General features: G+C 41.5%; 1 protein-coding gene across 2 annotated transcripts in view; it reads right to left on the reverse strand.

Annotated features, from left to right (window-relative positions):
* uba6 (ubiquitin like modifier activating enzyme 6) overlaps window positions 1–22,105 on the reverse strand; it is a 143,582-nt gene extending 121,477 nt beyond the window's left edge. For both annotated transcript variants that reach the window (XM_068030439.1, XM_068030438.1), the window contains exons 1-3: window positions 22,048–22,105; window positions 16,147–16,241; window positions 8,910–8,938 (exon numbers count right to left, since the gene is read on the reverse strand). In XM_068030439.1, the coding sequence (XP_067886540.1) occupies window positions 8,910–8,938; window positions 16,147–16,241; window positions 22,048–22,088 (165 nt within the window). In that variant the 5' untranslated portion in view covers window positions 22,089–22,105. The remainder of the gene's footprint in view (window positions 1–8,909; window positions 8,939–16,146; window positions 16,242–22,047) is intronic.
* Window positions 22,106–22,369: the final 264 nt, after the last annotated feature.

Raw genomic sequence — 22,369 nt, forward strand, 5'->3', positions numbered from 1 at the left:
ATTTTCACCAAGCGTTGTTTTCTGTTGTTGGGAGATGTTAAGTTTATCGCGGAGGAATATCAATCAACTGTGATTCCACTCTTACCTATTGGACTGTAACTAGAACATCTCCTGCAGTAGCTTCTTTTCTCACCCCCATACTGTTCCTTGTGGAGTCCAACGATTTATCAATGGCCCTCTCTTCTTCAAGTACAAGTTGTCCCTTGGCAACATTATCTGCAGACATGGGACCAGCTTCCATATGTACGATGATGATACTCAGCTCTACCTCTTCACGTCTTCTCTCTACCCCTCCACTGTCAATGTATTGTTGGGCTTCTTGTCTGGCATAACAGGGAATTTTATGCTCTCCCCGCAGCGGGTTTGGAGGTGGAGAGAGCATAAAATCAGTGGGATGGTGGTGGGGGAGGTTCCCGCCACAGCCCCCCACCACCCCGCCAAAATTCAGTCCGGGGCAGAAAGGCCTGTGAAGGGCCTTCCAGCCCCGCCGCCAATGGAGGCCCGGCCCTTAACTGGGCAATTAATCCCCAATTAAGTTACACATCCCGCCACCGCTGCATTCAGCCGTGTGGCGGGTGGCTCTGTCACCGCACAGGAAGCACGGCACGAAAAACCATGCAGCTGCTTCCCGGCTCAGTGTCTAGTCCCTGAACGTGGGACCCAGCATCAGGAAGGGGGGCCCTACTGAGAGCCACACCCCTGCCCTTGCTAGCAACTCCACCCCCCCCCCCCACCCCGCCTCCCACAACACCCTCCCGTGAGACTCCTCAAGCTCTGACCTCAGTAGAAGAGCTGCTGGCCTCTAATTGGCCAGTAGCTCTCCAAGAACAGAACTTCTGGCGACGGGGTCCTTGATCCTCTGAAAGGCCCACCGCTGTCCACTTAAGTGCCTGATTGGCACTAGATGCGGCGGGCCTTCCGGAGAAGAGGTGACGCGGGGTTCTTGCCGTTGCCTTCTCTGGATGTCAAAACCCCCGTTGCAAGCATAAAATCCTGGCCATAGTCTTGTGAGTTGCAATTTCCGCCAACTAAACATCAGGAAGACCAAGATGATCCTTCTTGGCCCCCAGCAGAAACCCTGCCACCAATCCAGTCCCCGGAAAATGTCGCGGGCTAAATCAGACTGTTTGCAATTTCAATCCCCTATGTACCGAGCTAAGCTCCCAACTCTATCTTTTCCATCAAAAAGGCAAGAAAGGTAGTGAATTTCATGTGTGTGTCTGGGATAGTTTTCTGTGAGAATATATCCCAGAGTCAACAGGGGGAATGCCATATCAGTTTTAGTAATGAGTGATGAGCAGATTTAGTTATCAGCCCAACAGTGCATGAACATTTATCTAAGAGGATCAGAATATAATTGAGTTCAATGTAGTGTTTTAAAGGAAGAAACATGAAACAGCTAAGAACCTAGATTTAGGTAAGGCTGATTTCAATGGGATGAGACAGAGACTGTCCACAGTAAACCAGGCAAATCTGTTAACAGGTAAAATGACAGAAAATCAGTGGGAGGTGTTCAAAAAGAATGTGATATAGAACCAGTTTATACTCCTAAAGGGCAAGAGTTCTACTTTCCAATAAAAAGCCACAGACCACTAAAGAGGTTAAGAGGCAACGTAAAACTAAAAGAAAAGCACACAAAAATGCAAAAAATAGCACAGATCCTGGTGAGCAGGGAAGATACAAAGAACAGCAAGTGGTGACAAAATGGATAATAGCTAAAAAAAAAAAGAGGAAAAGAATCTTCCAAAGGATATCAACATCAACACAAAAAACTTTTCCAAGTATATTAGGAAAATGAGGGTGGTCAGGAGCAATGTGGGCCCCTTGAAATGATAACGGGATATGGTCAATGAAAATAAGAAAATGGCAGACACGTTGAATAATTGGTGCCAGTATTTACAGAACAGGAAAAGGTCAGGATGTTGGACATACCAACAAAACTAGTATAGAATCAGGTACAGAGTCTCACTAAAACAAACGTAAGCAAAATAACAGAATATCCACCTGTTACTCGCACTGGAACAACTACTTTAACCAAGACAAAAGTCATTCTTCTGTACATTGGCTCCACCTTGCAAAGATAACGTATACGCAAATCAGTGGACACAGAAGTCCAACACAAGTCATCCAAGAAGCTCCACTCCATCCTCTACACCCAGAAAGATAAGAAATCTCACAATTAACCAGGAATCTACAGCATCCCATGCAACTGCGGGCTCATCCACATGGGGGAAAACAGACCACAGTCTACACACCAGACTCAATGAACACCAAACTTGCTTCAACACAGTGAATGGGACAAGTCAGCCATCGTCAAGCATGTTCAACTCAACAACCACCGCAATGAATGGTCCAACTCCAAACTCAGCTCATCAAGCACTGGCATGCTAGATGTAACAGGGAGGTCATGGAGATCTACCTACACCACACCAGTGACATCTGGCTACCCCTACTCAAGAAACACCCCACCACTCGCTGTGCAGCCAACATACCAAATTGTAAACAACTGCAACAACATACAGCCCTCCACACACTCAAGATACACCATACAGCAAGAACATCAGCATGTACTGATCTATCATAGGATAGATTAGTCAACCAATCAGGAGCAAGAATAGCATAGATTGACCAATCACAGACCACAATAGCCAATCAGCAAGAACATGTACTGACCAAAGGCACACTAAGCAGCAAGATCCTGCCCACACTCCCATCCTCTACCACATATAAACCTACCTCTTCCACAGATCCAGTCTCTTCTCCAGAAGATAGGCAGAGTAGACTGCCCGAAATGTCAAGTCCTAACAGCTCTAAGATCTCTTCCTTCAAGAAAATAACTGCTCCTTTCAGAGCAATTCAGATGGTGTAACTGTACATCATCTTACTCAAACTTACTGGTCTCACCATGAAAACCTTCAAACAATATTTGGCAAAGTAACAGTAAAGAAGAAAATAATGGCACTAAATAGAGTGACAAATCCTCAGGACAGATGGTTTCCATCCCAGGATTTTAAAGGAAATAGGTAAGAACATAGCAGATGCACTAACGATAACCTTCCAAAGTTCTCTTGATTCAGGAACTGTTATTTTGCATTGAGAAATTATATATGTCACTTTGCTATTTAAGAAAAGTGACAGAGGGAAACCAAGGAATTATAGACCACTTAGCCTTACATCTGTAGTCAGAAAATTACTGGAGTCTGTAAGGATAGCGTGACTGAACACCTTGAAAATTTTCAGTTGATCAAAGAGAGTCAGCATGAATTGGTAAAAGATAGGTCATGCCCTGACCTGATTGAAATTGTTGAAGTGACTGAAGTAAAGGATAGGGGACGATCTATGGATGTTATTTATATGGACTTTCAGAAGACATTTGATAAAGCTCCTCATAAGAGACTGCTAGCTGAAGCTGAATCTCAGAACTGAAGGCAAATTATTGACTTGATTAGGAAATCACCCAAATCGGGACAATGGGCAGGTACTCTAATTGCCAGTATGTGACTCGTGACGTCCCACAAGAATCTGTGTTGGGACCTCAACTATTCACCATTATTATTAACGACTTATATAAGATGGAAAGCCAGGTATTCGAATTTGCCGATGACACCAAGATAGGCAGCATTGTAAGTATTGTAGATGGAAGCATAAAATTACTGAGAGATATTGAGGAAGTGAATGGACAAAACTGTGGCAAACAGATTTCAATGTAGGCAAATGAGAGGTCATTCACTTTGGGCCTAAAAACAGGGTACTTTCTAGATGGTGTAAAACTAGAAACAGTGGAGGTCCAAAGGGACTTGTTGGTCCATAGATCATTAAATCAGCATGACAGGTACAGAAAAATAAAAGACAAATGGAAGGCTGACCTTAATATTCAGAGGACTAGAAAACAAAGGGGTAGAAGTCATGCTTCAGTTATTCAAAGCCCTGATCAGACAACACCTAGCTCTGGGCACTGCCCCTTAGAAAGGATAACATAAGAACTAAGAGCAGGAGTAGACAATTCAGCCCCTCGAGCCTGCTCCGCCATTCAATACGATCATGGTTGATCTCATCTTGGCCTCAACTCCACTTTCCTGCCCATTCTTCATAACCCTTCAACCCATTTCTAATTAAAAATCTGTCTATCTCCTCAAATTTACCCAGTGTCCCAGCATCCACTGCACTCTGGGATAGTGAATTCCAAAGATTCATGACCCTTTGAGAGAAGTAATTTCTCCTCATCTTGGTTTTAAATCTGCTACCCCTTTTCCTAAAACTATGACCTCTTGTTCTAGATTGCCCCAAAGGAGGAAACATCCTCTCTATGTCTACTTTGTCAATCCCCTTAATCATCTTATATACCTCAATTAGATCTCCTCTCATTCTTCTAAACTCCAGAGAGTAAAGGCCTAAACTGCTCAATCTCTCTTCATAAGACAAGCCCTCCATCTCTGGAATCAATCTAGTGAACCTCCTCTGAACTGCCTCCAATGCAACTACATCCTTTCTCAAGTAAGGAGACCAAAACTGTACGCAATACTCCAGGTGAGGTCTCACCAATACCTTATACAGTTGCAGCAACACTTCCCTATTTTTATACTCTATTCCTTTAGCAATAAATACCAAAACTCCATTTGACTTCCTCATCACCTGCTGTACCTGCAAACTAGTTTTCTGCGATTCATGCACGAGGACACCCAGATCCCTCTGCACCGAAGCACACTGAAGTTTCTCTCCATTTACATAATAATTTGCCTTTCTATTCTTCCGACCAAAATAGATAACCTCACACTTATCCACGTTAAAATCCATCTGCCAAATTTTGGCTCATTTATCTAATCTATCCATATCCATTTGTAGATTTCTTATTTCTTTATTGCAACTTATTGTCCCACCTATTTTAGTGTCATCTGCAAATTTGGCTATAGTACCTTCTATCCTTGCATCCAAGTCATTTATATAGATTGTAAAAAGTTGGGGCCCGAGGACCGAACCCTTTGGCACCCCACTAGTTACATCTTGCCAACCAAAAAAAGACCCATTTATCCCCACTCTGTTTTCTGTTGGTTAGCCAATCCTCTATCCAAGCTAATAAATTGCCCCTAACCCCATGTGAACTTACTTTGTGTATTAACCTTTTGTGCGGCACCTTATCAAATGCCTTCTGGAAGTCCAGATAAACTACATCTACAGGATCCCCATTATCCACTTTGTTACAGCTTCAAAGAACTCTAGCAAATTAGTCAAACACGATTCACCCTTCATAAAACCATGCTGACTCTGATGGATTGCGTTTAGACTTTCTAAATGTCCTGTTATTACCTTAATAATGGATTCTAACAATTTCTCAATGAGAGATGTTAAACTAACTGGTCTATAGTTTCCTTCTTTCTGTCTCCCTCCCTTTTTGAATAAGGGCGTTATCCACTGGAACCTTTCCCGTATCCAGAGAATTTTGGAATATTATAACCAATGCATCCATTATCTCCACTGCCACTTCCTTTAAGACCCTAGGATGTAGGCCTTCAGGCCCTGGGGACTTGTCTGCCTTCAACCCCAATAGTTTGATCAGTACTTTTTCCCTAGTCATGATGATTGTTCTAAGTTCCTCCCTTTCTTTAACGTCTGCATTACCTGATACTATTGGGATGGTACTAGTGAAAACTGAAGCAGAATACTGATTTAGTGTCTCTGCCATTTCTGTGTTCCCTTCTATTAACTCCCCAGTCTCAACCTCCAAAGGACCAACATTCACTTTAGCTACTCTCTTCCCTTTTATATACTTATAGAAGCTTTTGCTATTCGTTTTATGGGCCTTTAAGGGGGTGCAGTGTAGATTTACCAGAATACCGCCTGGACTCCAAGGGTTAAATTGAAGTGGGATTACACAACCTAAAGTTGTATTTCCTGGAATTTAGAAGGTTCAGGGGTGAAATGGTCAAAGTTCTTAAGATATTCAGGGGAACAGATAGTGTAAATAGAGAAACCATTTTTGCGGGTTAGGAATTCTAGCACCACGGGACATAGTCTAAAAATTAGAGCCAGATCTTTCAGGAGTGAAATTAAGCAACACTTCTACACACAAAGGATGGCAGAAGTATGGAACTATCTTCTGTAAACAACAATTGATGCTAGATCACCTGTTAATTTAAAATCTGAGACCAATAGATTTTTGTTAACCAAAGGTATTAAGGAATATGGGGTAAAGGCGACAACATGGAGTTACGTTACAGATCAACCATGATTCCCTGAATGGTGGAACAGACTCAAGGGCCTAAATGCTCTACTCCTGTTCCTATGTTCACAAAGCGTAATTTCACCTCCACCCCGATCTCAACTCATCTGGTGCCTTTGTCATCGTCAGAATAGACCAAGAGTTCCCAAATTGTGGTACATGTACCCGTGGGGGTATGTTAGACATCTCTGGGGGTATATGTTAGAAAAACTGTGTACCAGTAAATCCTCTTGTGCGCCTCTAAGAAGCTTTTTCCCTGAGTGGGAGATTCAATTACTAGGGGTCACGAGTTCAAAGAGAGAGGGGAAAAGCTTAGGGGGGATATGCGTGGAAAGTTCTTTACGCAGAGGGCGGTGGGTGCCTGGAACGCCTTGCCAGCGGAGGTGGTAGACGCGGGCACGATAGCGTCTTTTAAGATGTATCTAGACAGATACATGAATGGGCAGGAAGCAAAGAGATACAGACCCTTAGAAAATAGGCGACAGGTTCAGATAGAGGATCTGGATCGGCGCAGGCTTGGAGGGCCTTTGTCTTTGTTCTTTGTCCTCTGCTGGCACATTTGTGCGTGTGTTCCCTTGTTTACTTTCTCCCATTTCACTAACTTGTTGCAATTTGCATCACGCGTATCCATTGTCTCTCGAGATAAGGAGGCCCAAAAGAAAGAAAGAAAGAAGAAAGAAGACTTGCAGTCACCAATATTAATGGCACCGTGGGCAGTTAATAAAAGTCTTTTGCTGGCAGCTGATTGGGTTTAAACATTTTGTTAAGTTGAGCTGCAGCTTAATTTTAAGGTAGCTTTAATTTTAATGACTTGCAATTAAGAATATTACCAAAGTCAGTACTAGCAAGACAGAAGATGGTAGAGGCAAGTTGCAAATATGCTGGAGTATTCCTTGGGTTAATATGTCCAGCTTTTAAAACTAAATATTTTCTTGTTGCTTAATATCTTCTCCTTTGTAGTACCTTTCTCCTATCATTCAAGGTGCTAGTTTTGTCTTTTATACAAGATTTTTTGGGAGGAATTCAAATTGTTTTCATTTCCTTTCAGTCATTTTATCAAAATAATGGTGACTTACTTTCACCAACTTCACAGACTAAATGATCCAGTCTCCTTGGAAAATTTATAATTTTTATTAAGTGTACACACCAATCCCAATTTAAATTTGAAATGCGTAACTTGACGAAAACACAGCATCATTAAAATATTTAACGGAAATATATTGAAAGCAACTGCATAAGCAATCCTTTTTTAGATGTGATGTTAAGTACAGTAGGATGCATTGTAAACAATGCATCTGAAGGAAACGTTCACTTAGAAAGTGGAAGTGTTGTAGTTTGTGGAGGTACTGGGGTTACAAGACTGAATGACATCCTGTCTGAAATCGTATTTCCTGAAACTGGCATGGGGTAAGTTTGCTGCTGACAAAACTAATCCACATTCTTGAACTTTGCAGTATCTAAAAATCTTTCTATTTGACATTTCCCAAAAACAATGATCAAAATTAGAGTGGTGCTTTAATAATGGATTTCAGTTAAACTGACGGGTCTGTCATTCTAGATTTAGATGAAACTGGCAGGAGAGGTCCGATCTATATCCAGTGAAACAAACACAAACAGCTGGGTCTGCTAGACTTTCAAATTTTTCAGCAGTATCTATGCCACAGCTTTGTCCTGGGCATCTCAAATGGCAGTGGACTCAAAATTGAATTCTAACCAATGTTCCCTGCGTGGTACATTCCAGGCTGCTGTGTGGCCTTGGACATGCACAGCTTAGTGGGAAGATTGGTTCCAACAAGAGCAATTGGGTGAGGTTTGTGTCAAAATGTGAGCAGAGTTTCCCGAATTGTCAGACAAGGCTGACCAGGTTTTGATAAGAGTTTGCTACAACTTGCTTGTGTGAGCGGATTTTCATTACTCACGGGAATGAAATTAAAGTACCGTCAACACATTTGTGTAGAAAATTTGTGACTCAATTGATCAACTACCATTCCAAACATGACGTGCATATGCTTGAACAAACAACCTCATCTGATACATTAATGGCAAGTACTACCATTAAGGCATTAAAGTTGAATGTGTGCATTATAATTTGTTCATTTTGTACAATGCTTAAGCTTTATAGGTCTTAAAATATTAAACCTGTATATTGGTAGGTCTGTAAGGCAGTATGCAATAACTAAAGTTTGGAAATCTCTCAACTGGACTATTCCAATGCTCTCCTAGCCAGTCTCTTGTCATCCAACCTTCGTAAAATTCAGTTCATCCAAAACTCTGCTGCTCATATCATATGCAGCATAAAGTCCTGATCATCACCCCTTTAATTACTGACCGACATTTCCTCCTGGTCCCCAATGCCAAAAATATAAAATTCCCATCCTTTGTATTTAAATATCTTCATGACCTCAATCCACATCATCTCTAATCACAAATTCTACAAGAAGATCTCCACTCTCTGGTTTGTGTATCCCAAATTCCCTTCAACCCACCATTGACAGTTCTACCTTCAGCTGCCTAGGCTCCATGTTCTCTATCTCTAAACACACACTTCTCTGCTATTATTGCCTCCTTAAGCAGATTTTGTAGGTTTTAAAAATGAAAAACTAAGACAAAAACTGGAAGGCAGAATACTCAGGCTTTAGACATTTGAAAACATAATAAATCAAGAGTATTTATAACTTAATATTCATCCTACCTTTATACCTGCAAGAATAATATTCTTTGCTGCAAAGGAAAGACAGACCAGTTATTTTGCCTTAAATTTTTAATATGCCACTTAACGGTATTTACCGTGAAATAGGTACCAATTATAAATGCATTGTTCCATTTCTATGAGGAAAAAGTAAAAACAGAAATAGATGTTTACATTGCTTCACGCCTTCATGAGCAAGTAATGTGGGCCTTCCTCAATACCTTTTCCAAAGCATTCGCTTCAATCTTTTACAGTAATTTCTGCCAGCAAGCTTCAGGGACTAACTCATACGCAGTGAGAATAGCCTTTTTGCCATCTTGTAATCTGCAGAAGCCTCCTCAAAGCATGACATAAACTTCATGAGCTCTGCCCATCAACCTGCTTTGCATAAAGTGTCCAGCTTTCTTTCAGCCACTTCATCTGTCTGGCTATCTTTCCAAAGAAATGAAAAATGCCTCTACGTCTCTTTCCTCAAATTTATAAAGGGCTTGCACAAATTTAAAAAGCTCTCCACTGGGTCCTGAGCTGGAGCCAGATCTTTCCTCACCAGAACTTTCACTGGAGTCAAGACCATTCCTTTGTCTTAATTCCATCTTTTTAAACTTTGAATTCCCTTCCTTCTCTTTGAAATGCTCTCTTTTTCCCTTTCCTCTTTTTCAAATTCAAGCTTCTCCATTGTCAATTCTCTGCCAAGCTCAAGTTTTTTCAATTCTTTTTCCTCCTTTTTCTGTTCAAGCTTAATTTTTTCCATTTCCTGTTCCTGCTGAAGTTTTCTCACTCATAATTGCAACTGAATCCTAGCTAATTCAATTGCACTATCCTCTGGTTTGCCTTCTGCTTCTCCCAATTTCAAATGGTGTGCTATTATTTCAATTATGTCTGCTTTCTTGGCTCCTGGTTTTAACTCCAACACCAACCAACAGTTCTGCCAAATCCTTTAGTTTAAACTGGGTTATGTTTCTCAACCCACTCAGGGATACATTCTCCTTCCCCAGAAAAGTTGCAGCAATTATTAAAGACATTCCGGCAGAGTAAATTTTAATCTACCGCACAAGAAACCTTTTTTATCCCCTTTCGTCTTTCCAAATATTACCCCACTTACAATTGCACGTCATCGGCATTGGGTTATCCTGGACGAGCCCCAATTATATGTTACGACCGAAGCAAGAGGCATGCACTGTTTATTCTAGTTCCACTTCTCCACAGGTCACAACATATATTTAAATTCTTCCCACTTACCGATACGGCCAATCATACTCTATTTTTATCCCAGAATAAAACAAACCAACCAGGTTTCTTTTAATAAAATACAAAATTATAAACTTATAAAACAAGTCTTAATCAGTAATGAAGCAAAGCATAAACACAGATCAAAATATAAACGTTCCCTTTTTACCTTAGCTCCTCACACACACAGGTTAACTGAAAAAGATTTACTCTTTAGAGCTTTAGTACAAAAAAAAATACATTGGCCAAAAATACTTGCTAATTCTCAAAGGAAAAAAAGATATGAAAAGATGTCAGAAGTCCTTTTTGGTTTGGCGTCCCAAATACATATAGATGGCTGTCACTGGGATCTTCCTTGAACAGTTTTTGTCAGGCAATGTTGAAGATCAGTGTGGGCAGGCTTTCCAGGGAAAATGGGGTTTCAGGCGGTTTTTTTTTTACACTTGCTTCTCAAGAGATGGAAAACTGACGGGCTTTTCAAAGAGCTGGAACAGACAGCTCTCTTTTCAAGTTTTCTCCAACTGTATTTTCAAACCATTGTCCATATCTCCAACTTATTGTCCAAACTGAAACCAAATACAATGTCACAACAGTCAAGCTTCCTGACCCCTATAAATCTTGACCTGTCACTACTTTGTAAACATCTTCCCCCAAGTGAAAAACAAACCCTGCTGGGTAATTATTTGGACAGGTGCCTTCCAGTAATTGTTTACAATCCAGACCTCTCAGTGACCCTTGTTTCAAAAAAGATCCATGGACTCCTTTTCAGTTTTAAAACACAAATCTTCAAAATTTAACAAAATTGGAAGCACTTGTAACACCACGTGGTAGACATTCTCCTCCCTTTCCCCCATGGTGATTGCACAATGAGTCAGGATGTGGCTACTTCACACCACCTTTGTTTCAGAAAAAAACAAACATTCAACACTGGAATGTTCTTAGGATAGATGTAAATTGGTTTCATTAACACCTTTTGGCTTTGAATATTTGTCTTTTGTCTTTGTCAGCCAGTTTGAATACACAAAAGGCTAATCCTGGAGTGTTGTTGGAGCTGTTCCCATCCAGGCAAGTGGAGAGTATTCCATCATACTCCTGACCTGTGCCTTGGACAGGCGTTGGGGTGTCAGGAGGAGAGTTACTCGCTGCAGGATTCCTAGCCTCTGACCTGCTCTTGTAGCTATGGTATTTATAGGGCTACTCCAATTCAGTTTCTGGTCAGTGGTAACCCCCAGGACATTGATAGTGGGGATTCAGTGATGGTAATGCCATTGAATGTCATGGGGAGATGGTTAGATTCTCTCTTGTTGGAGATGGTCGTTGCCTGGCACTCGTGGGGCACAGATGTTACTTGCCACTTATCAGCCCAAGCCTGGATATTGTCCAGGTCTTGCTGCATTTCTACATGGACTGCTTCAGTATCTGAGGTGACGCGAATGGTGAACATTGTACAATCATCAACAAACATCCCCACTTCTGACCTTATGATTGAAGGAAGGTCATTGATGAAGCAGCTGATGATGATTGGGCCTAGGACACTACCCTGAGGAACTCCTGCAATGATGTCCTGGAGCAGAGATGATAGACCTCCAACAACCGCAACCATCCTCCTTTGCGCCGTGTACAAGTAAACAGCCAAGAAATTTCCCCGATTCCTATTGACTCCAGTTTTGCTGGGTTAAAACCTTTTTAAAAATTAAGGAAGCAAAGAGGGTGCGAAAAAAATATTGGCAAATAAAATCAAGGAAAGCCCAAAGATGTTTACTAAATACATAAAGAGCAAGATTAGGGCCTAGTCGAGGCCAAAAAAGGTAACCTGTGTGCGGAGGCGAAAGACGTGGTCATGGTTCTTAAGTGAATATTTTGAATCTGCCCTACTAAAAGGGAAAGGGGGTGGGGGGGGGGGGGAAGAATGACGTAGATATTGTCGTTAAGAAATGTGAACTGTTGGATGGAATAAACATACTGAAGAAATATTAAGGGTTTAAGTATCTATGAAAATAGAATTACCAGGCCTGGATGAAATGTGTCCTAGGCTGTTAACAGAAGCAAGGGAGGAATTAAGGGAGGCTCTGACCATCATTTTCCAATTCTCTCCAGCTACAGGCATGGTGCCAGAGGGCTGCTAATGTTGTATCTTTGTTTAAAAAGCTGGGGGGGGGGGGGGGGGTGGGGAAGAAGAGGGAAAGACCGAGTAATTATAAAACAGTCAACCCAACCTTGTTGGTAGGCAAATTATTGGAAAACATTCTGAAGTGATTGCCATTTAGAAAGACACTGATTAATCAAGGGCAGTCAGTATGGATTTGTTCAGGGAAGGTCATGTCTGACTAACTTCATTGACCCTCCTTGTGCCTTAAAAAATTCACTGAGGGTTGCATGTTGACTTAGTCTAGATGGATTTTAGCAACACTTTTGACAAGGTCCCTTATGGCAGACTGGTCAGAAAAGTAAAAGTCCAGGAAACCCATAGGCAAGTGACAAGTCAGATCCAAAATTGGCTCAGTGGCAAGAAGCAAAGGGTAGAGACTCGTACTTTTGTGGCTAGAAGGTTGTTTCCACTGGAGTTGTGCAGGTCTCAGTACTTTATTTCTTGTTTGACGTATACCAATGATTTAGATTTAAATGTAGGGATGATTAAAATGTTTGTAGACAATACAAAAATTGGCTGGTTGATAGTGAGGAAGAAAACAGTACATTATAGGAATGAACTGGTCAGGTGGGCAGAAATGTGACAAATGGAATCTAATCTGAAAGTGTGAGGAAATGCACTTGGGAACAGCAAACAAGGCAAGGAAAATTCACAAAGAATGGTAGATTATTGAGAAACGCAGAGAAGCAGTGGGACCTTGAAGCACAAGTCCCCAAATCCCTGAAGGTAGCAGGACAGATAGATAAAGGTGGCAGACGGAATACTTGCCTTTATTAACTGAATATAAGAGCAGGGAGGTTATACTGGAGTCATACAAAACACTAGTTAGGCCACAACTTGAGAACAGCATATAGTTCTGGTCACATTACAGGAAGGATGTGATTGCCCTAGAGTGTGTACAGAGGTGTTTAATGACTGTTGGCATTGCTGGAAAATACTGGCTGTGAGGAAAAAGCAGACAGGCTAGAATAAAAACAAGAACAAGGCTGGAGTTGTTTTCCTTGGAACAGAGGAAGTTGAAGGGAGATTCAATTCAGGCTCTTAAAGTTGAGAGGCTGAGGTAAAGTGAATAGGAAGGACCTATTTCCCATAGGGGGCAATAACCAGGGGCAGAGATTTACAAAGTATTGGCAGAAGAACTACAGGGGAGTTGAGGATAATTTTTTTCAACTAGAGGGCAGTGGGGGTCTATAACTCACTGCCTGAAAGGGTTGTAGAGACAGAAACACTCATCTCATTTAAAACGTTTGGATGTGTAACTGAAGTTCTATAACCTACAAGGAAACAGACGAAGAGCTGGAAAATGGGAATAGGCTGGATAACACTTTTTTGTCTGGCAGACACGATGGGCTTAATGGTCCTGTCATAAATTTCTTTGATTCTATGAAGCAAGAAACTAGAGAAAGATACTGAGGCAGAAGAATCCCTAGGGAAGTTACTCTTGGTGGAAGAAGGTGACAGAGGCAGCACAACAGCTGGTCTCAATCTCAACGACAAAGTCCATCAGCTTATTGTTGGAGGTTAGTGGAGGAGCAGGAGACGGGCATAAGGAAATGGTTGGTAGTGAAGAAAAGCCAAGGACTTTCTTTGCATTCCAGAATGATCCTGGTGTAGTGAGCCGTTTTGGCAGAGGAGAGCAGGATCTGGTCACACTTGGTTTGGTCCAGTAAGATCTGGTGATGAATGGGGGTAAACGAGTCGTGCACTGGATACCTTAAATTCTATGTCTGGTTGGAGTTTTTTTTGAGGATGTAACTTGCAGAATAGATAAGGGGGAACCAGTGGATGTGGTGTATTTAGATTTTCAGAAAGCTTTTGAGAAGGTCCCATGCAAAATTACAACATGGGAATGGGGGAATATACTGGCATAGATTGAGAACTGGTTAACAGACAGAAAACTGTAGGAATAAATAGATCATTTTCAGGTTGGCAGTCTGTGACTTGTGGGGTACCGCAAGGATCAGTGCTTCTGCCTCAGCTATTCACAATCTACATCAATGATTTGGATGTGGGGATTAAATGTAATATTTCCAAGTCTGCAGATGACACAAGTGAGTTGAGGAGAAAGCAAAGACACTTCAAGAGGACTTGGAGAGGCTAAGCGAGTGGGCAAAAAACTGGCAAATGGAATACAATGTGGGAAATGAGAGGTTATCCAGTTTGGTAGGAAAACCAGAGTACTTTTTTAAAAATAAAGAGGGGCTGGGAACTGTTGAACTTCAAAGGGACTTGGGTGTCCTTATTCATGAGTCACAAAGCTAACATGCAGGTACAGCAAGCAATTAATAAGGCAATTGGTATGGTGGCCTTTATTACAAGGGGATTTGAGGGTAGGAGTAAAGATGTCTTACTGCAATTATATCGAGCCTTGGTGAGATCACACCTGGAGTAGTGTGTGCAGTTTTGGTCTCCTTACCTAAGGAAAGATATACTTGCCATACAGGGAGTGCAACAAAGGTTCGCCAAACTAATTCTTGGGATGGACGGATTGTCCTATGAGGAAAGATTAAATAGACTGAGCCTCTATTTTCTGGAGTTTAAAAGAATGAGAGGTGATCTCACTTAAACATATAAAATTCTTACAGGGCTGGTCAGGGTAGATGCAGGAAGGATGTTTCCCCTGGCTGGGGAGTCTAGAATAAGGGGACACAGTCTCAGAATAAGGGGCAGGGCATTTAGGACTAAGACAAGGAATTTCTTTACTTAGAGGGTGGTGAATCTTTAGAATTTTCTGCCCCAGGGGGCTGTGGAGGCTCAGTTGTTGAGTATGTTCAACACTAAGATAGATAGATTTCTACATAATAAAAACATCAAGGAATATGGGATAGTGCAGGAAAATGGTTTTGAAGTGGAAGATCAGCCATGATCTCACTGAATGGCAGAATGGACTGAATGGCCTACTCCTATTTATGTTCTTAAGCCATTTGGACTTGAGGAAGCAAACATGGGGATCATGTCAGGCCGGGAGTGACCAGGGTTTAACTGGGGCTAAAAACATCAGTGAAGGAGTGATTAAGCAGATTGATGGCTCTTAAAGAATGATAGTTGCAGAAGTGTCATGGTGAATGGAGGGCCAAAGGCTAGCCAGTTGGCAGTTTGAAAGCCCAGTTGTAGATCTTTGGGAAGAGCATGGGTCTTGAAGATGTAGCAAATGGGTCTGTGAAAATGATGTAGCATCATAATGGTGTGCTCGGGAGCTGTTAAGTGTTAGTTAAGATGGTAGCATTAAGAATTTCTACTAGTGCTACCTCTTGGTGCCATGGTTGACACTTTAGTATTTGAATTCCCATTGAAAATGCTTACATGGAAAGTTTCAACAAAGAATGTAATCTTTCTAAAACTTAATTTAGTGGATCGCCTGTGCATTGTACATGGCATTCAAGAAAAAGTGCAGTTTTCAGATGTACCAGTATTAGACACAAGAAATAGGAGCAGGAGCAGATCATATGACTCAACAAACCTGCTCCGCCATTCAAAACTATCATGGCGGATCTTAGGATTCAACTCTACTTTCCTGCCCGCTCGCCATACCCCTTGATTGACTGAGGCCAAAAATCTGTCTATCCCAACCTTAAATGTATTCAACGATGGAGCATCCACAACCCTCTGGGGTAGAGTATTCCAAAGATTCACAACCCTTTGAGTGAAGTAATTTTTCTTCGTCTCAGTCCTAAATGATTGGCCCCTTATCCTGAGACTGTGCCCTCATGTTTTAGATTCCCAGACCAGTAGAAATAATCTCAGTGTCTACCCTATCTAGCCCTTTTAGAATCTTATGTTTCAGGCACTAGGCATGCCGATGTAACTCAATCACTTAAAATAATACATTCCATCTTTTTGTAATATGTTGAAAACTAGGCTTACCAATTTCAATACCTAATCCACCAATTCCACTTAGGAAAACATGAGACTGAGCCATCTGATACATTGCATTGTCTCCGAGAACGTAGCGCTGCCGACTGCAGTGAAAGGGGAAAAAAGATAAAAGTGAGACACTGATTTAATATCCTTTTATGTAAACTATTTGCTCTTGCTTGACATCTAACCAATAACATATGTCAGTAAAAAAAGTGTCCACCAAATGTGATGTGGAGTATCATAAAAATTGACACGCATTGTCAAAAGTGAAGGATAGAACACTGAAGTCAAGCCTCTAATCATTTATAAACTTTTATTTGTAGAGAAACACATTACATACTGTGCACCTCCAACAGCAACCCCTCTTTCAGCCTTGATGTACAACAGCATAGTCGAGTCTCCAATTAATACCCTCCAGCTGAATACAATTAACAGATTCCCTTCACGCTCCAACAAAAATAGACTTTGTATACACAACCACAATGTTTAAAAAAAGACTTCCATACTATGCATAAAACATTACTTTGAGACGACCTTCCTCCAAGATCCCTAACAATTTTTTGTACATGCATTTCTTTTAGTAAAACAACCTGACAGTTCTGATGAAAGGTCAGACCTGAAATGTTAACTCTGCTTCTCTCTCCAGATGCTGCCAGCCCTGCTGAGTATTTCTGGCACTTCCTGTTATTATTTCAGATTTTCAACATCTGCAGTATTTTGCTGTTATAACGAACAATTGATGGCTTGCATCCATCCATTTAATTTGAAATTTCCTTCCTCTCCAGCATTTGTTTCATGCCAGAAAAGTCAATCCGTAATCTTTTATCTCTCTTTTCGTAGAATGTACATGGGTAATTTTTAAATTTGGTGACATTTGGTTGCACTATTCCCTGAATTTGCAATCCCAATTCAGTGAAGACTGTACAACTGTACAGGGCATTGGATGAGATCACACCTAGACTGCTGTTATAAATAAAAGCAAAATACTGTGGATGCTAGAAATCTGAAATAAAAACAAAGTGCTGGAAATACTCAGCAGCTCTGGCAATATCTGTGGAGAGAGAAGCAGAGTTGACATTTCAGGTCTGTGACCCTTCATCTGAACTGAAGTACGGCGTACAGTTTTGGTCTCCTTACTTAAAGGATATAATTGCATTAGAAGCTGTTCAGAAAAGGTTCACGCGACTGATTCCTGGGTTGAAGGGGTTATCTTATGAGGTAAGGTTGAGCAAATTGGGCTTATACCCATTGGAGTTTGGAAGAATGAGAGGTGATCTTATTGAAACATATAATATCCTGAGGGACTTGACAGGGTGGATACTGAGAGGATGTTTCTCCTTGTGGGGGAGTCCAGAACTAGGTGACAGTTTTAAATCAGGGATCTTCCATTTAGATGGAGATGAAGAGAATTTTTTTCTGAGGGTTGTTAGTCTGTGGAATTCTCTACCCACAGAGCAGTGAAGGCTGGGTCATCGAATATATTCAAAGGCTGAGTTAGATTTTTATAAGCAAGGGAGTCAAAGGTTATGGGGGGCAGACAGGAAAGTACAGATGAGACCACAACCAGATCAGCATCATCTTATTGAATGGTGGAGCAGGTTCAAGAGGTCGAATAGCTTGCCACATTACGTGCTCTTGTGTTATGAAGAAAAAAAAACTTACTTACATAGCATCTGTCATGACCAATGCACAACTAATGAAGTGGTTTTGAAGTATGGTCACTGTTCAAGTATATCCTTCCTAAATAAGGAGACCAAAACTGTACACAGTACTCTAGGTGTGGCCTCACCAAATCCCTGAACAGTTGTAGCAAGACTTCTCTAGTTTTGTACTCCATTTTCAACCTGCTTTTAGGGATAAAGGTCAGTGACCTAAAACATTAACTTTGTTTGTCTCTCCACAGATGCTGCCTGGCTGCTGTGTGTTTTCAGTATTTTGTGTTTTTATTTCCGATTTTAGTGATGTTGGTTGAGGGATAAATATTGGGCAGAACACTTGAACAGTGCCATGAGATCTATTGCATTCAACTGAGGAGAGCCCTCTTAACTCCTCCAACAGTGAGGCACTCCCTCAAGTATCAGCCTGGCTTATGTGTTCAAGTCTCTGAAGTGGGACTTGAACCCTAACCTTCTGACTCCAAGGTGGAAGTACTACCACTGAGCCACAGCTAACAGATCACAACAAGCTTTACTCACCTTAGAATTCCCAGCCTCTGATCTGCCCTTACAGCCACACTCCTTATATGGCTGGTCCAGTTTAGTTTCTGGTCAGTGATAACTCTCAGGATGTTGACGGTGGGGGATTCAGCGCTGGTAATGCCAATGAACGTCAACGCGAGATGGTTGGATTCTCTATTGTTGGAGAACCTGGAAGCTTTCTTCCCAGGACCCCTGCAGCGAGGCCAGGTGAGCCAAGGGGTTGACACCCGTTGAGGGTTTAAGCTGCAAAGGGAGGTGGGTACTCTGCACTCAGATCATCACCTCCAGTTAGGAGGAAAGAGAGGGGAACTGCACCAGTGAGCAGAGGAGCACCAGCATGACATTATGCTGGCATGTGCACCTGTGGGCAGTAAGGCTTGCAAATGCGAGCACTACCCAGCACAACAGGTCTACAGACAGCAGCTCAGCTTCATGGACCTATCAGAACACCAGTGTCTCAGAAGACTCCGCTTATCAAGACAGGTCAGTGCTGACCTATCTGGCTTGCTGGAGGCAGAGTTGCCTGTGGTGAAGGTGACTTTTTTGTTACTAGGTCATCTCAGGCATTGGCTGGGGACATTAGTGGGATCTCTCAATCTGCTGCCCATCATTGCACAAGGTAGGTGACATATGCCTTGTTCACGAGGACAGGAGAGTATGTAAGGTTCCAAACTGGTAATGTAAGTCAGGCCACGAGGACCATTGGCCTCACAGCCAAGGCAGGATTCGCTTAGGTTCGGGGGTTAATAGACTGCATGCATGTGGCTATCAAGATGGCCTCAGAGCAGCCAGGTGCTTTCATTAACAGGAAGAGATTCTACTCACTCAAAAGTGCAGATCATGTACAACCACTGCAAAAAGATCCTGCGGCACAGTGGCTAGCACCGCAGCCTCTCAGCTCCAGTGACCCAGGTTCGGTTCTGGGTACTGCCTGTGCGGAGTTTGCAAGATCTCCCTGTGACCGCGTGGGTTTCCTCCGGGTGCTCCGGTTTCCTCCCACAGCCAAAGACTTGCAGGTTGATAGGTAAATTGGCCATTGTAAATTGCCCCTAGTGTAGGTAGGTGGTAGGAGAATTGAGGGAAAGTGGGGATGTGGTAGGGGATATGGGGATTAATGTAGGATTAGTATAAATGGGTGGTTGATGGTCGGCACAGACTTGGTGGGTCGAAGGGCCTGTTTCAGTGCTGTATCTCTCCAAGCTGTGAAAATGCAGATTACAGTATATACGCAATTTATTTTTATTTATTTAGATATTATTTCATATTATTTCATTATCTGCTGCATCTTAATCCAAATAGCAGGATTCAGCAGGGCACTGTGCTGATTATACTAGTCAGTTACATGCTTTGCATCATGTGTTCTGGGGCAGAGGATGCAATGAATTGCTCAATATATAAATGTCAATATTAATGACATCAAGTTAGATGGAGAGAATGGAACTGGAAAAGTTATGCAGCTCAAGTCCGCTCCCTCCATGAATCATATACAATTTGTTCATTCATATACTTGGTGGAAGCCAATCAATCCTTGAGGGATTCAATGAACTATAGCATAAATCTATTAGATAAAATTCTCTGGCCCACAAAGGTAATTATGTGAATCTGCAGAACCTTAAAGCCCACAGTATTCAGATATGGGCAGCTCCATTCCCAAGATGATTCATCCTGAGTTTCAACAGCACAGGCACGATCTTGTACCAGAACGAATTTAATCATCTATCCCATTCTTATCTTTATAACCTTTAGTCTCATTGTTAAACATACATCATCTCCAACTCCTTTTTAAAGTTAATTGACAGAGTATGGAGTAGAACTCTTCCAACCTTATGCCTCGTTCAAGCTCTATCTAGCATACGTGACAATGAGCCGATCTCATTAACCTTAAATACCTTGATAATTTCTCCTTACCCCCCCCACCACCACCCCACTCCAGGAAAGAAATTTAATTTTTACCAAATACATAAGATGCTACTAGAAGACTAGAATACAAAGGGGTGAAAGTTATGTTGCAGTTACATCAAGTTCTGGTTAGACCCTATTTAGAGTATTTCATTCATTTTGGGCACACCTCAAATGTATTGGCCTTGAAGGGGGTGCATTGTAAATTCACCAGAAATACCAGGCTAAAAGGGTTAACTCATGAGGACAGGTTGCATAGAATAGGCTTGTGTGTTCCCTTGAGTATAAAAGATTGGGGGTGATCTAATTGAGGTGTTTTATTATTAAAGTAATTGATAGGTTAGACAGAAAATATCTCCTCTGCTGGGGGGAGTCCAGAAAAAGGAGCCATAATCTTAAAATTAGAGATAGGCTGTTCAGTGATGTCAGGAATTACTGGAAATCTGGAATTCTTCCCCGAAAGGCTGTTGAGGCTCAGTCAATTGAAAATATAACAGATTTTTTGTTAGGCAAGAATATTAAGGTTATGGAACCAAGGTGGGTAGATGGAGTTAAGATACAGATCAGCCATGATCCAACAATGTCAGAACAGGCTCACAACTCAATGGCCTAGTTTTGTTTTGTATCATGTTGTCAAGGACTTTTTCCATGTTATATACATTATAACCCATTTTAACGTCTGCTCTCAATGTCATACGGCACACCTTAATTCGCACAATATTAACAGCTTCTACTTCAAACTAATTAACAATTTTCATAAAATAAAATGATGAGGGAAGACAACAGAAGGCAGGAGATCTGGCCTCACAGTAATGGCCTGGACAGAGTGGATGACCCACCCATTGCAAATCCTGCCCGATTTTCACCCCACTGTAAGTGACAATGAAAACTGTGCAAATTCCACCATGGACACTAAAGGTGAAAATGACTCTAGTTAATCTTTCAAAAAAGCTTCAAGCAAAGAATGAAGATGGATTTCATCAGCAGCAACTGAGGTCACAAGGTGAAATTGAAACTGAACGTTCCACATCAGCCCAAAGTAACCACAAATACCAAAGCAGAAGCCCAAATCAGGATTTGTCAATGACTCAGCAGTAAAACAGCCCAACCCTTTCAGCTGAAGGAACCTGCCAGAAGGAAAAACATTTGGGCCTGGAAACATCCAGGAACAAGCTGGTTGGTAAACACTGAACACTGGGAAAGCCTAGAAGAACCATTAATATGGTCCCAGGGCAATTTTAACCAAAAACATGAAAACTATAATAACATTGTGGACAAGACCAATAGGTGGTCAACTCATTACCACTTACATCATAGATTTTTGGTTTACAAAATGATACCCATTTAAGAGGTCTTTGAGTTTGCAAAAATGTGATTTAAAATTTTGCTAGTCTGGGGCTTAAACAAAGATTAGTAAGATTCTAGATTCAATGCTCAGTTGGGTTTCATTTAGCTAAATTGCAGTCGGACAGTGGAAAGGGAAATAACTGGCTGCAACAGCACTCGGCTAGGGATTTAAAAAAAACACAGGCAGGATTCAAAATCATAACTGCATTCTCTGAAGGAATCTGGCTGAGAATGTCAGCTGAGGGGAGGACAAGGTCAGGCTCAGGCTGTGATGGGTTCAGACAGGAAGAATGTCAATTCGGCAAAGTACCAAAGGGTTGTGAGCACCTAAAGAATTGGACCCAAGTAGGAGTCACCACAAAACATCGAATTCCAGAAGCCCAATGCACCTTGTGGGAATATAACCGTTACTAGTCTATTTGCATCAATTTTTTTCCAGAACATTTGTATGTTCTGCTCTTACCTGTACAAGGAATCATCAATTTCCATATTGCTGGCTGCCATTTTGTGCTGGCTCACCAGAATCTGGAAAACAAGGAATTCCAAAAGTAATTCAACTATCCTTTCAGGTTTTTCAAAGGTCCAGTTTCACCAATTTGTTTTCCTACCCACTAACGTCTTTACAATTTGTAGCAGAATGTACTCAAATGTCAAACCCTGTTCAGAGATAAATAAATAAAAACTGCAAATGACAGAAATCCAAAATTAAAAACTAAAAAGCATCTGATGTTTGGCCCCACAGTGTCTGTGCCAGCTCTTAGGCAGATCTATTGAATTAATCCCAC

The sequence above is a fragment of the Heterodontus francisci genome, chromosome 4, assembly GCF_036365525.1.
Source record: "Heterodontus francisci isolate sHetFra1 chromosome 4, sHetFra1.hap1, whole genome shotgun sequence".
Taxonomy (NCBI): Eukaryota; Metazoa; Chordata; class Chondrichthyes; order Heterodontiformes; family Heterodontidae; genus Heterodontus; species Heterodontus francisci.